General features: G+C 35.5%; 1 protein-coding gene across 4 annotated transcripts; it reads right to left on the reverse strand.

Annotated features, from left to right (window-relative positions):
* Positions 1-687: 687 nt before the first annotated feature.
* LOC132183825 (Transducin/WD40 repeat-like superfamily protein) lies at positions 688-14634 on the reverse strand. Of its 4 annotated transcripts, none has more exons than XM_059597271.2 (19): positions 14370-14634; positions 13993-14220; positions 13624-13754; positions 12938-13055; positions 12559-12785; positions 11557-11659; positions 10530-10600; positions 10331-10405; positions 10102-10245; positions 9746-9977; positions 9099-9629; positions 8345-8404; positions 8143-8264; positions 6774-6908; positions 4021-4095; positions 3768-3880; positions 1493-1609; positions 1335-1403; positions 688-1231 (listed from the first exon to the last, which is right to left on the reverse strand). In XM_059597271.2, exons 2-19 carry the CDS (start codon positions 14018-14020, stop codon positions 1168-1170), a joined length of 2415 nt encoding a protein of 804 aa, XP_059453254.1. In that variant the 5' UTR covers positions 14021-14220; positions 14370-14634; the 3' UTR covers positions 688-1167. The 4 variants fall into 4 exon arrangements, with proteins under 4 accessions (XP_059453254.1, XP_059453256.1, XP_059453255.1 ...); XM_059597273.2 differs by having other exon boundaries at positions 10530-10594; positions 13993-14230; XM_059597272.2 differs by having other exon boundaries at positions 688-1228; positions 13993-14230.
* Positions 14635-14886: the final 252 nt, after the last annotated feature.

Here is a 14886-nt window from a genome sequence, read left to right on the forward strand (position 1 = left end):
CGCTTGCAAAGACGATTTTGAACTCTGCGCCGTTCTCGGCGATAGCTTTTGCAACTTTGAGCTCATGCGCAAAATAGTTGGCTTTCCTTCTCTTTTCACTTCCCTCTTACATGGATAAGACCTTTTGGTTTTATGAATATTGATCAAATTATTAGGATATCTTTGCATTCAACTCTTTCACATTATCACCTTCCCAACTCCCAGGTCAATAATCCTACTGGCTACTACACTAACTTCTTTAATTGAATAATTGAAAGAATGAATCATTTAAGATGAATGAAAAATTGTTTAAATTGGATGTGCATTTTATCGTATGAGATACAAACACATCAAAGTCGTTCTTTATAGTACTATAATGTCATTGCTTCTTTAGTTTGAATTCAATCTCATAGAATCACCATGCTTACTCACTCTTTTACTTTCTATTGTATTTGCATCTTATTATGAATTGAATTCAATCTCAATCGTTCTGTGCATCGAGTTTTTTTGAATTCATCCCTATGACATCCATCGTTCTGTGCATTAAGTTTTTAATAATCAGTTTCTAGCATCCAATATATGAACACTTCTCTTGCAGCATTTCATAATCAGTATGCTCTGTTGAATAGGAATGTGATTTAAAAACGTGATTTCTAATGACTTTCGGCTTTGAACACGTGGATGCAATTTTAATAATAATAATAATAATAATAATAATAGTAATAATGACGAAATACATTAAAAAAAAATAAAAATTAACTATTTAAGGGCACTAATCACAGCAAGGCATTAGGACACCTCTTACAACAACAATGCCAATCTTTTAACGAACATAATTCAAAAATTAAATCAGTGCAATTCAATGAGATATTGGGTTAGGCGTAAAAAGTAACGGCATCTTCTCCAATCTCTGCCAAGCATCCACTTCTTGATCATTGCAAAAGCTAAGCAATCAGCACTAGGTATACTGGCATATGCAATAGCCTTCCGGATGCATCGAATGTTGTAGAATTAGCAAGTTGTTAATGCCTCCGCTTAACATGAACGAACATATGGGCGGAGCAAACCAGGGCTATTAGGGGTTGCATCAAGACGGGTTTAAGCCTTCAAGAGGCGGTAACTCCCTCAAAAGCAACAAAAAAATTTCAAGTGAGGCCACAAATATACGCACTACCACACTGTTATTTCTCACGAAACTTCCTGGAGAGCTAGATTTAACTCCTGTGCAGACTTTGCAACCGATCCCCCTCTTCTATGGGTAAAGGAGAGAAAGAAAAAGGAAAATGGCATCTCTGACGTAAGTAAATAACAATATAAAGAGCTGTCAAGCCAACTAAACAAATTACGATAGGCACCTGGTAAGGGCAGATAGGCAGCGTTTGACTTTTTCAAGCTCCATAAAGCATAAGTTGCAACGCTCCAGCCTATGATACCAATAAAAAGTAGCAACAGTGCTTAATATATTACTACTGAAGAATCAAAAAAGGAAAACTGTAGATGGAGCCAAACACACCTTTGCTCTGCCTCAATATCTACACCAACGGATGTTGATGCTGATATTGTTGAATAGATAACTGAACCAAATATTCTGATCAGCTTAAGCAGCATGTCCAAAGAGATGCTTAGATGCCTAATTATGGTCAGACTGTTAAAATACTGGCAGCTCAAAACTGATAACAAATGTTAATAAACCAAACAACATTGTATTACGCTGTGTAAAAGCTTGAGGATAAAAGCATGAAACGTAATGAACCATTCAGTGGCTTATCCCAATGGTAAACCCCGGAAAATCTTATGTTATTGACTAGTTGTAAAGGAAAAATCTTGAAATTGATGAAAAAATTGTGGCCAACAATTTGGGAAAATAGGGAACATTAAAGATATTCTATTCAACAAAAAAACAGCAGCTTCCTTTTCCTTCCCTTTTTCTGTAAGGCCATGCTAGAAGTTACGCCAGTCATCTACTTTTAGATATTAAAATCTAAAAGTAGCAATGGAGAATTATTGTTGAGAGGAATCCACATGCAGAATCCAACAAGTGCAGGTAGGATATTAGTAAAACATGAGGAACTCTCTCACCCTGCCTACCCAATTCAGCTTCCAAGCTTTAGTGAGTCGGTGCATCATCCTACTTTAGTCAGTGATGGTAAGAATGTAAAACTGGGGATTATTGTAAACCACCAGTGAGGGAAGCCAGACCTATTAAAGGAAGAAGACAAAAAAGGAAAAATAGTCCATCCTTGGCTTTGCAAGAAATTTATATTTTAGGTAAAAGGGAATTACAGTATTTTCAGATTTGGATTGTTTGGTGTCAAGTTTCATGGAGTTTAGTTATGAGTTAAGCTAATTTTGATTCTTGTTATGTTTCATTTTCCAATTGGAGTCATGTTTGGTTATCGAAAGTACTTTACTGTTCCTCGTAGGAATTGATCCTTGTTGTGTGGGGAGTCTGCCTCTTTATAAGCAAAGCCTTATAACTGGCTCACTGAAATTTTCAGCAATTCCACTTCCTTTACTGGTGAAACTCAATTAAAATTCTTCTAGGTGAGACTCCCAAGGTTTCTGAATTCTCTCTTTTAATTCTCCTACTATTACTTAATTTTGAACTACATCCAGATCTCATACCAATCCTTTTCAAGTCTAAATAAATCCCCAAAAATTCTATTTTGGGAACCCTTACACAGCCATCAATCAGCACAAAAAATCCCATAATAACTCAAATTTACTGATTACAACTACTGTTCACAACCTCTGGACAGAACCTTTCATTGTCAGTTTTCTTCCTTTCAACTCCAAATCCTCCACTCCCTAAACTAGCTTTCTTAATCATAAACGCCTAGTGTTTAGATCCTTCTAGCCCACCTATATTGATTGCCACAATCCCTAATCTCTGAATTAAAGGGCTGTTCTACATCAACCTGTCACAGCAACCACACATCTGGAAGGAACGGATTTCACTCCCTATTATTGAATACACCCTTATTTTATTTTATTAGAGTGTTAAAGCAGTCAATTTGACAAATAAATAAAGAACCCCTCTCTTTTATCACACATGGTCTTATTCTAACATTGGAAATGCATAAAAAAGTATTCACCATACTTTATGCCTTGGAAATACATAAAAACTTTTTATGACCAGATTTATATATGTTTAAATCACTGGTTATTTAAGTTGATAGGAAATTGTGAATTTAATCATTTAATTAATATTATAATACTCTCCTTTATGTGTGGGTTTAAACTCCTCAACAAGTGAGGTCTAATACGTGAAATATTTAATTGAAATGAAGAGTAAACGATGGAGTCAGAAATCGAACTCAGGACTTTTGCTCTGATACATGGTTCAATCATCAATCAATCCAGAAGTTTAAGCTTTTGGTATAAGTGATGATTTGATAATATCAACTCCCATAAATTGCAATTCTCAAAAGCTAGCTGTGAATCCTTAAATTGCAAGAGATCCCGGATAACAAAATGATTCACTACACATTCTTAAGGAGAAGATTTAAATGTAAAAAAGCAACTATAATTGGATGCCCAAGAATGGTTTGCACGAGAAAAAGTAACATTATCTGTCCCTTAGATGAGATTTTGGGAAAATCAGACTGCAACCACCTTATTCTGTTATTCATATATACGCAAGTATAGTATAGCAGTGTAATCGACAAAAAATTGGAACTCTAGAAAGAATCACTCCACTCTGAAGGCATCTTAGCTTTCTGGTGGAAATAAATTTATATTTTCTGCATTAGTGAGACATACAGAAATAAAAACTGCAAAATTCTTACCTATCCATGTTACTTTCAAGAAGGCATGTGAGAAGTGGCAGAAGACAAGTGCAAATATCCAATGTGACAATGTCAATTTTGTCCGTCATAATGCTAACTACCTCAGCAACAACCTACAATCAACAGCTTACAGGCATGAAATAAGAGCACTTCAGAAATTAGTGCTATAAGAGATTTGTGTCCCGCGTCCATTGATATTCAGACAGAAGAAAAGGAGAAAATAGCCCAAGACAATCCAACACGATATACTTACAGCATGATCAGCCATTTTCTCCATTGCACCAACAACCCCCTTAACATCACTCCTTTCCCAATATCTGTAAACCACCTGCAAATAATTAGACACCAGGTTCAGCAATTTCTCAATGTTAACAAAGTAGATTACCATAAGTCAAATCTAACATATTCAATAATTGACTTGGCGAATTCTTTTGTTAAAGGAACACACATAGCAAAATGTACAGAAGCAGAGAACTTGCTGTTCACTCCTACGTTAAGACATAATAATGCCCTATTAATGGTCAAGTGTCTGAAGATTTATTTTTGCATCTTGTAAGAGAGAGAGACGCTTGCGTTATCATATAAGGGAGCAATAGACTGAGAGGCTTTTAAATATAAACAAATTGAGATAAAACACAACCAAGGAATCAATGGCACTAGGGGATAGAATGAAGCATATCTAATCAAAGACTCAGAATATCACAAGAAAACAATGACAGCAAAACACAAAGCAAGAATTGTTTTTGGAAAAAGATAGTTTCTAAGCAGAAAATCATAGAAATTTGACTAAAAGTTTGTTTCAAGGATAATAAAAAGTGGAAAAAGCCTGGCAGTAAAAACCATCAAGAAGAAAGAATATAAAAATATAAAGCCAAAACTCATTAATACAATGGAATACAAACAGAGTAAATTTAACCGTAAGGAAAGATATACAGTATAGCTTCTAGCAAACTAAAGTTACATATTAGGTCAACTTCCCATTTTTCACCCAAACAACTGATCAAGTAAAGACACAGCAAAATTGCCATATAACATATATTGACTTGAATGAAGCACCTAAGCACAAAACTATGTTGCATAATAAATGCATGAGATACTAACTATATGCAAAACAAACACATCAGCACACCAATTTTCTAGAACATCATGATACAGGCAAAGTATCACAGAAATAAGTAATTACACATACATTAGAACCGCCCCCTATTTGGCCGAGCCACCCCCTTGGTTTTTATTTTATTTTATTTTTTCGTTTTTCAAATAAAAAAAATTGTTTTTTTTTTTTTTAAAAAAAAAGAAAATTTTGGGAGTTTGGAAGGTGGGAGAGAGAGAGAGAGAGAGAGAGATTGACTCTATCAGTAGTATGGAGGAGACATTAGCAATTGAATGGTAGTTTATGTATACTTTTCCCTTAGATACATTTTACTCTCACCACCCCCCACGGACGTGCTCATAGCCCATAGGTGATGCCAGCAACATAAGAAGTTTTTTTTTTCTTTTTTTGAGAAAATTTTAAGAATTTTTGGACAAATCAAAGGCATCCTCAACGGTGCATACTATGATGCTTTGCTTGATGATATACAGTCAACCCTTAAACATCAACAATAACAAACCTTTACTATCATATAACTTCAAGAATAGACAAGCATAGCATGAAAACATTTTTTTTTTTTTTGATAAGTAAGCATAGCATGAAAACATATTTCCCATATATTTATTTATCCTATATCCACACACATAAATATACATTTTACTCTCACAAGCCCCCATGGACGTGCTCTATGCCTCTATACATGCCACAAACAATTCCTTGTTTGTTAGTTTCTATATAGACACGCCCTTGAGGTTGCCTCAATTGGCAAATAGGTATACTTCCCTACATTGTTGGCTGAGGTTCAAATTCCCTGGCTAACCTTGTGCTTGTGCTGACATGCTTAAGTTTTATTCATCCAACGAAAAAAAAGCCTATGTGGACACTTAAAAACCCTTCACATTAATACCAAATGGTATTTTAGTGCCAAAAAACCCACAAAATATTCATTAAACTGTATTTCTTGGTAGAATTTTTACATATGAATAACTCATTGAGTGAACTTTTTCGGTACCAAAATACATTCACATTGAAAGATTTATGGTCCCCAAATAAGTCCCAAGTGCAAGTTCCTTGATTTTCATTATTGTTTGTTAACAAAGACTCAGCAACAGTCTAGATTGCAATGATTTTGAAACTATAGGATTGACACCGAAGCAATTGAAACTTTAGGTTTAATTTGAAACAAGACCAAACACAGAGTTTATTAGGTAATTACCCCCCAAACAATTACTTTCAATCGACCCCTAATATCAAGCCATAAAACAATAATTCATAATCTATTATCAGATAATTTAACTCTCATGGAGAATGTTATATATACTTGCACATTACAAGGAGAGAAGCTTCATTAATAACATTAAGGGCTTGTTTGAGATTGTATTTAAGGGGCCTAAAAGTGCTTTTAATACTCAAAAAGTCTGTTTGGAGAAAAAAATACTCGTTTGGTAAAAAAATTAAAAGCACTTTTAAGGGTCCAAAAAGCCTAAAAATGACCAAAATGCACTTTTGACAAAAACTTAAAAATCAAACTTTTGCCCAAAAGCTCTTTTTGACTTAAAAGCTCTGTTTCTCAAACGAAATCCCAAACAGATTCTAATTATTTTCTTGAAAAATCATCAGTTATTAAGTAATAGAGTTATAAAGTATCAGACATGAACAAAGTCAGTTCCCCATGGAAAAAATTAACTATTAAAGATGCTTTAGTTAAAAAATGTTGATAATTAGTGGGTCCAACTGTAAATGCAACATGGTCCATATATACTAAAATATATTCTCATAACCCTGCTTAAGAAGTTTGCCGGGGCATTTGACAAAAAACAGTATAACTATAAGAAAATTTTATGAAGAATAAAGACATAAAGAAGTAACAAAGGCATCCAATTAACCGCAAGCATAACTTCGTTCATGATCACCTGTAACTTGGCTGAACGAGACTGCATAGAACTGATAAATTGGTCATGTTGTTCCATTACATCTGCAATAGCATCCTCATCACTAGCAGATACCGTTTCTTTCTCAGCAGATGGAGGATACCCTCTATGTTTAAACTGTAAACACAAATTAGATTGCACTAATTAGCAAAAAGATATACCCAACACAACTATAAAACCACCAAAACTAGAGCTACTTCATTGATGGAAGATGCAAGGGAAGAGACAATCCAAAGAGGCCATTTGGAAAGTCATCCCTACATTACTTATGTGGAGCAACTGGAGAGAAAGAAATCGATGTCTTTTCAAAAACCGCAAGTCTAATATGCTACAAGTAAAATCCTTCTTCTTGAGTTTCCTTTTAGATTGGGTTTGCATCTTTTGTTCCTAATTTCTCTTCCTCTAGGCTTGCAGATCTTGTTAATTTTTTAGATTTTTTACCCCATTAGGGTGGTTGCTTCTTTGGTATACTTTTCATGTACACAAGCTTTTCTTCTTCTCCAATAAATTATTATTCATCAAAAAAAAAAGAAAAAAGGAACGGAATAGTGAAAAATACAAGGCTAATCATACTCGTACATGTTCTATGTTAATTTATGTGCCATTGGATTTCTTTTTGGCTCTAAAGTTATGCCACTTTCATACTATTTACTAGAGAACTTTTAAGTGAAATATATATATATGCACTAAATACATTTTTTTCTGGTTTTTTCAATTGAATTCAAGTTACACCATTATGATATCGGGAAAGAAATAAACATTTTCAATAGAAAAGGGAAAAAGACTTATTTCCAAGAAGAAAAAAGGAGGACAAAATTCAGATTTTGATACTAACATGGAGCAGACTGATCTTTGAATTGAGATCATAGGGATTACACATGACGTCAATGTATGCAGCAACAATAAGAAGTAAAGAATGTTAACACCATTACATTCTACATCATATATGGCATTCATCAAATTGGGAACAGAACAATGACAAGTGAGGTTAAAATTCCAAACCCAGCAATAAGAAGTTAAAATTGTTAAGACCATTGAATTGTGGTTAATAGGTCGGTATGGTCTGTGAATTGCACTTTTCCAAGTAATTATAGTTTCCTTAACAGAAGTGAAACAGAATAATAAATACCAATTACAAGAAAAATAAAGCATGTGCTTCCTTACAAGAAAAATGAGACACAATTTTTTTCTTTTCTTCTTTTTCCCTAGTAAAATGACATTCATCAGGAAGCTCAATAATGCAGCATTTACTTCTAAAACTATGACATACAAGTATTGTGATGCTAGTCAAAAGCATAAAAAGAAGAAGAGAAGAAAGGAAAAGATATAACACAATTCAAAGTGCTCATACTGCATTGAAAGGGAGCATGTTAGCTGCAGACACAGTGCCAGGAGGAATACTGGAAGTAGATCCCTCATAAGTAGGAGATCTTTCTCTTTTCTCCCAATTCACAACAAGAGAGCGAGTTTTGCCTGAATATTTTGCAGAAAGTACATGAGTGAACTTCATATGATCACTGACAAACATAAAGTATAAAAGAATAGCTTTTTACCTCCTTTTTTACTTTCAATAGAACATGCATCTCTGCTCACCTTATGTCCCCGAGTATCATCTGAATATAAAAATTGGAGTTTAAGAAATAAATGCATAACTCAATCTCAAGTGACAGATGTAAAAGTTAACACAGGACAGATCCAAAACCACGCTCAGTGAGGGTCACCAATCATCCCAACAAAACAAAGACTTGGGCAGCAGAAAAACATCACAGAGGGGCTTGGGAACATGACTGCAATTAATGGTCAAACAAACAAATATCCTTAACCTGTCATTAGTTTCTGCAGACATGCAATTTCATCTCCAATTTAAAGTTTTCCCCCCACCCCTCTAGTTGCAACTTGAAAATCACCGTCTTCCAGTCCAAGAAGTGGTTTCTTCAATTTGTCTAAATATGCTCCATATTTCTTCAGATTTGATTTCAAATAAGTTGGGCAATGCCCATTATTTAAGAGACTAAGTATTGTCAGTTCCGTTCGTAATGGGCTATCTATTTTTTGTAGTTTGTGAGAAAAGAGATGTCCCTATCCGTACTCAAAACCTCACGGTGGCCATCTGGCCTAGTCACATGAAATTTAGATAGAAAATTTCAACTTTTAACCATGAAAATTGCCAAAAAGTAGAAGAAAACTCAAAGTTCAAACCAAAAAGACAAAAGAATAGTTAGCAACATATTGTTGACAAACAAGCAGCGAGAATGGAATATAAATCAAACAATTTGAAGGTATGATTGTACAGATTTAAATACATACAACTTTCATGCTGGTAGTTAGCAGCTGGCTCAGTAGTTGAATTCATTTCATGCTTGCCAGATCCAATAAACCTGTCATCCTTAATGCTCTTCTCAGCAGCAGATATTCCTTGAATTGAGCTTTTAACTGCAGGAAAGATATTCCTATCTGCACCACTGCTCAATTCGGGAGCCTTCGAACCTGTGAGTTCAGGCAGGGCAGAGACAATTGGCTTATCCACTTCATCTCTGCTATTTGGAAACTTTCGGAAATCAGTAGCCTTTGACTGCAGAGAGAACGGCATTGTTCTTCCAGCTATACCAACTTCTTTTCTGGACTCAGCTGCTTGCTCTGACCTCATATTGGTCCTGGGAACAATTACAGGTATCACATCCAATTTATTAAGAATGGGAACACCGGATGTTGACTGGGCCTTGGTGGAACTCCTCTTCGAAGCTGCTCCACTAGGAACTGCCATAGAACTAGCTGGCATTATTTTTGGACTGGCATTCAAACCAATCCTCTGAGGAGTACCAGGTATACTTCCTGCGGCTTCAACCATAACAAATAACCAGGAAAGAGAAAATTTGAAGATAATTAGAAGTTTCATACCAAGTCAAAGATTTCAACAGTAAAAATTTCAAAGAAAAAAAAAATTTGTTACATACATGCCAAAACTTTTGGCTCCTTAATAGGATCTGAATTTTGGGAAACTGACAACCTTCCAAGAGATTTTGTCTCATTCACTAAAGGATCTGAATTTTGGGAAACAGATAGTCGACCCAGAGTGGCCTTAGCAGTGTTCTCGTTTAGTACTGACAGACTCCCACTTGAAGAAGATTTAGATTCTGAATGGCCATTTGATCTGGTAACATTACTAATTGCATATGGTTCTATGCGCTGTGCAAGAGGTAAGAATTTGCAAGCACCATATAAGTTCAAAATTAAGATTTAGTACATCCGTCATTTAGAAGACATGAAAAGACCCATTCATAGGTAGAAATGAGGATAATTTGAGTAATACCAATATGTCTACAACCCATACTCCAACACAACTCTGATTGTATGAACAGCCAAGAAGCTTTCCCTCATGAACATTAAGATCTGACAATCTAGACCATCCCACATCCACACCATCATGGCATCTTATTGGCTCCCACGAGAAAACCTATAAAGCCACAAAATATATAAATAGCCTACCATTAGCTTAATACATCACCTTTCTAAATGGATGAACCATTACTAGAGCTTACCTTCAAGCTTTCATGCAATCCACATAGTAGGGTCCTCCCATCAGGATTAAAAGTGAGACAACGAACTCCAGTTGTCTGCAATAGGAAGGAATAATAAATCATACAGATAAATTATCCCATACAAAGAATCCAAAACTTTAAAACTATCAATTTCGACCTTTGATTCTACTAGCACTAATGACATAAGACATAAAAATACCTCAGGTCCTGCTGAACCAATAAGCTCAAACGTTTCAAGGTCCCAAAATTTAACAGTCCTATCCGCTGAACCTAGGCAAGGGAAAAAACAAAAATAAGAAAATAATACTAAAAACATCATTCAGAAGTATTTTGCAGCTTTCAAGGCTTACAAATGTTATTTGATTAAGAGGGCCATGCACACAAACGTAAATATAAAGAAAATTATCTGACGTCAACATTGAGTGGGTGTGGAAACAAGTAGAAGACTAGGATAACTAGAATTTTGTTTTAGAAATGACTGGATAGTTTTGGATCATTATCACCTATGTATATAACTTTAAAAAAATGCACCACCAAAATACTATAAAGTATCAAATGTTGGATCATTATCCCTCAACATAATAAGCTGGATATTTCTGGTCAGCAACTCATACAATAACTCAAGCTTGTTAAAATTCATGAACATCTAGAAATATACCAAATGGCCTAAGATCCAATGGACACATTCAAGATACTTGCTTTGAAAATATATACATAAGAATGATGTACGACCTCTGCCCTGCAAAAGAATTCCAAAATCTTGATATGGTGCATAAAAGTTGCTTTGGAGAATGACAATATTATTTCCGCTTCAACCCAAATAAATTCTTGTCAAAACCCTGGGCTGGATTACAATGACAATAACATAGGTAAGTTCATCAAACTTTGTTTGGTGCCTCAAACTTGGTTTACACTTTTTCATTAGTATATCATAATCAAGTTCGTGGAACTCTTCAAAGAAAATATTAGGTTGCCATACATTTCTCTCTTGGCTTATCCTTGCATGTGATGTATCAAATTCACAGTTTTTGTCAGTCTCCAAGCCATGAAATTTATCAAGGAATTAAACTTTACCAATGGGGTGACCAGGAAAAAAAAAACAGAATAATTAATCGCCAGCAAAAAAGTAAATGAGCAAATCAATCACTATTAATATCAAGGTAAAAAAGAACACATCATATGTAGAGGACAATGACATTGTCATATACAAACAAAGAGCAACTAACCCGTTGCCAGCAAAAACTCATGTGGATGAAAGTCTATGCACTGAACTTGGCCCTCATGACACTTGAAATCATGCAAAAGCTTTCCAGCAGTCAGATCCCACAACTGTTAAAAAATTGCATATCATGAAGTCTACTTAAAAACAAAAGAAAAAATCCACGGGTATTTACAAAAGTATGTGTTTATTTATTTGTCTTTATCTACGTGAATACGTTGATATGATACAAATCAATGCACTAAACTTAGACCTTAAGACACATGATCATGAAATAGTTTTCCAGCAGTCAAATTCCACTGTTGACATATGTTTTGGCACATAAGATATGCATTCTATAACGACCCAGGGAAAGAGCGAGCTACATCTTTGCTATTACCCAAAAATGATTAATTAATTTGGAGCTTCCCTAGAATCACCTTATAAAGTGTCAGCTCTAGCCAGACAACCCAAGCACTGGCAAAGAGCTGATGCCCAATTGAATATTCAAGTTGGCTCTAATTTGGTGGCCAATATTGAAATGAACCGTAAGAAAAGGAGTCCATGCATCAAGGGGCAACACATGCCAGACTTCAAAAATGGTGCACGGAACAAATCAACTTATTGGGATGCAACAATGAGCATAATGCTTTTTTGGATAAGTAATTCAATCTCATTAAAGATGCAGAAACTGCATAATATTGCCATTAAAAACTATAAGGACTGTATAGCCCCTTCTCTCTCAAAGGAAAAAAAAAAACTCATAACCCATCCATGCACACCCTGTGTGCACAAACACACCAACATGCACAAGAAACAAGCATACATGTTAGTGTGCATCCAGCTGAAGAAATGCATTTCTTCACAAACAAGTCTCTAGAGAAAAAGGGAGGCGGGGTATAGCGGGGGGATGACTTGTTTTTTTTTCATTCTCATCAGAAGACAGTGAATAATGGATAAATTAAGTTAGATTTTGCCATGCTAGTTAAATTCTACAAACACCTCGAACTTAGAGGAAAGCAGTTCTAACCTTCACTGTGTTGTCCTCTCCTCCAGATACAACCCAACGGCCATCTGGGGTAAATCTGATTGCATTCACCCCTCGAGTGTGGCCCTTGTACGTGTGGATACACCCTTTCTTTCTGATATCCCATATCTTAAGATTCGTATCCAAAGAGCCAGATGCAAAGAACTCTCCAAAGGGATGAAAGTCCACAGATATGCAATTAGATCTGTGACCAGTAAGTGTACGAACAACTGCACACAAAATCACATTGCAATGACAACATAATATAGATAGAATCAACAAAGTTAATGAGATTTAATAAGGTTACAGTTAAACAAAACCAGGGTTGAAGATATGTTTTGTATAGGCCAATGAAAATGGCATATAGAAATAAAAAGCATACTCTTAGCCTCCTCTAAATCCCAAAGCTTGATTGTACCACTTGCAGCTCCTGCGGCAACTAACACCTCTGAAGAATCAAAGCTTACGGAATCAATTCCACTTGTATGTCCAGACAAACTCTGGGTATGAAGGCAAAAATATTAGAATATTAGATCATAAACATAAGAACCCCAGACTCATTTAATAAGTAAATGTTCATTACCATCAGTTAAAAACGCATTGGAACTAAAACTACTTTAACACATTAAAATTAAACGGTATTCTAGCATGGCAGGGTAGAACTCCCAACCTTTAAGTTGAGGTTACATGGGGAAGCCATCTAAATATATAACTAGTCATGCTTGGAGGTTATAAGTCTCTCTCTAGTCATTGATGTAAAATTAGATGCAAAACTCATTGCTGTAAAATCAGAAGCAAAAAAAAAACAAGTAAAAACATCAAGTGATGGATGCACTCAGAAGCATGTTCACATACTGTGTGAAGTTGGAAAGAAAAGGATTTCAAAAATATTAAGCTAAGAGATGTAAGAGTATATATGAAAGGATACCTCAACTTGTCAGGAAAACATTGTGAAGTAAAAGTGGGCAATCAAAAACATTATTTGATGAAGTATATATTTTGACACTAAATAAAGAAAGATTGGACAAAATGATAAAGGTTACAGGAAAGAGTAGGGAAGCAACCAACCAGGATGGCGTTGGGTTTGCCAATAGCCCATAGATTGACCTTGTGATCCTCTCCTCCGGTGACTAGAACCCTGGACGACTTCCTGCCAATCTTGAGGCAATTGACAGCGGAAGAATGTGCAACAAATTCCTCTGTTTCAGAGAGTGGTTAAGGCTAACTAATCTTGAAAAAGCTAGACAGAGATTCGGATGCAAGGACGAACAAAACATATATATATATAAAATAAGGTTCATTAGAAAAGAAAAACAAAGAAACAAGAGATCTGCCCGAAAAGACAGCAGACCGACAAAATGTATAGGTATATTCATGACCAGAATGAAACCCTAAATAACAACCCAAATTATAGGAGGAGGAAGACGTAAAGGATACGTAGCTTGTAGGCGCGTTTGGTGGTCATTTTGGCATTAAAGTAAAGCAAACAGACAGAAACCCTAGCAATCGCAATTGCAAAATGAATAGCAGCGATAGGAGCTCTCCAACGCAGACATTGGAAGCAAGAAATCCGATGGTGATGAGAAATGAGGAATGATCTTATTCAGAGTAAAAAGATCTCATTGTACAGTCCCAGATCTCGAAGACCCACGCCCAATCTTCGGCCTTTCAATGACTCCATTGTATAATTAATTTCAAGAATCAGTATAAAAAAATAATAATAATCAAAAAAGAAGAATTTGAATGACTGAAAGAAGTTAGGAGATGAAGTCGTGAATCTGAAAAACGACAAGGAAAGGACAAATTGAAGTCACCTTGTATTAAAAACTGGGCAGTTGGAGGTTCCTTGGAGCTTGTTCTTCTTCTTGCTCTGCTTTCTTCACACTCAAATATATGAGAGAGTGCGCATTATAATCATACAAGACAATCTCGGTACCTAAGCGTACTGCTGCTACACTAGTTACTGAGAGTGAAAGAAGCTATTTCAGATACAATGGTAGAAATTACGGTTATGAGCTTTGTTTGAAGCCAACAACAACACTGCTTCTGGCGTCTGCGTCTGCGTCTGCGCAGAAGAGATATTTTAAAAGAAGGCGCTTTCACGACTTGGTTTTGTTCCTCAGTCCTCTCCCTGGGCAATTAAAATATTAAATTATTGACGTATTGTAATAGTTGACAATAATAATGGCTTACGTTCAAATTAATCTAAAAAGAGGGGGGAAGGAAAAAATATACTCCAACTCCTGCCCCCTAATATAAATAAATGTAAAATGAGATTTTGAAACAGAAGCCATATGTCCCCGTGAGGAAAATTACGTCCCACCCCCCACC

This window comes from Corylus avellana, chromosome 7, assembly GCF_965113065.1.
Source record: "Corylus avellana chromosome 7, dhCorAvel1.hap1.2, whole genome shotgun sequence".
Taxonomy (NCBI): domain Eukaryota; kingdom Viridiplantae; phylum Streptophyta; class Magnoliopsida; order Fagales; family Betulaceae; genus Corylus; species Corylus avellana.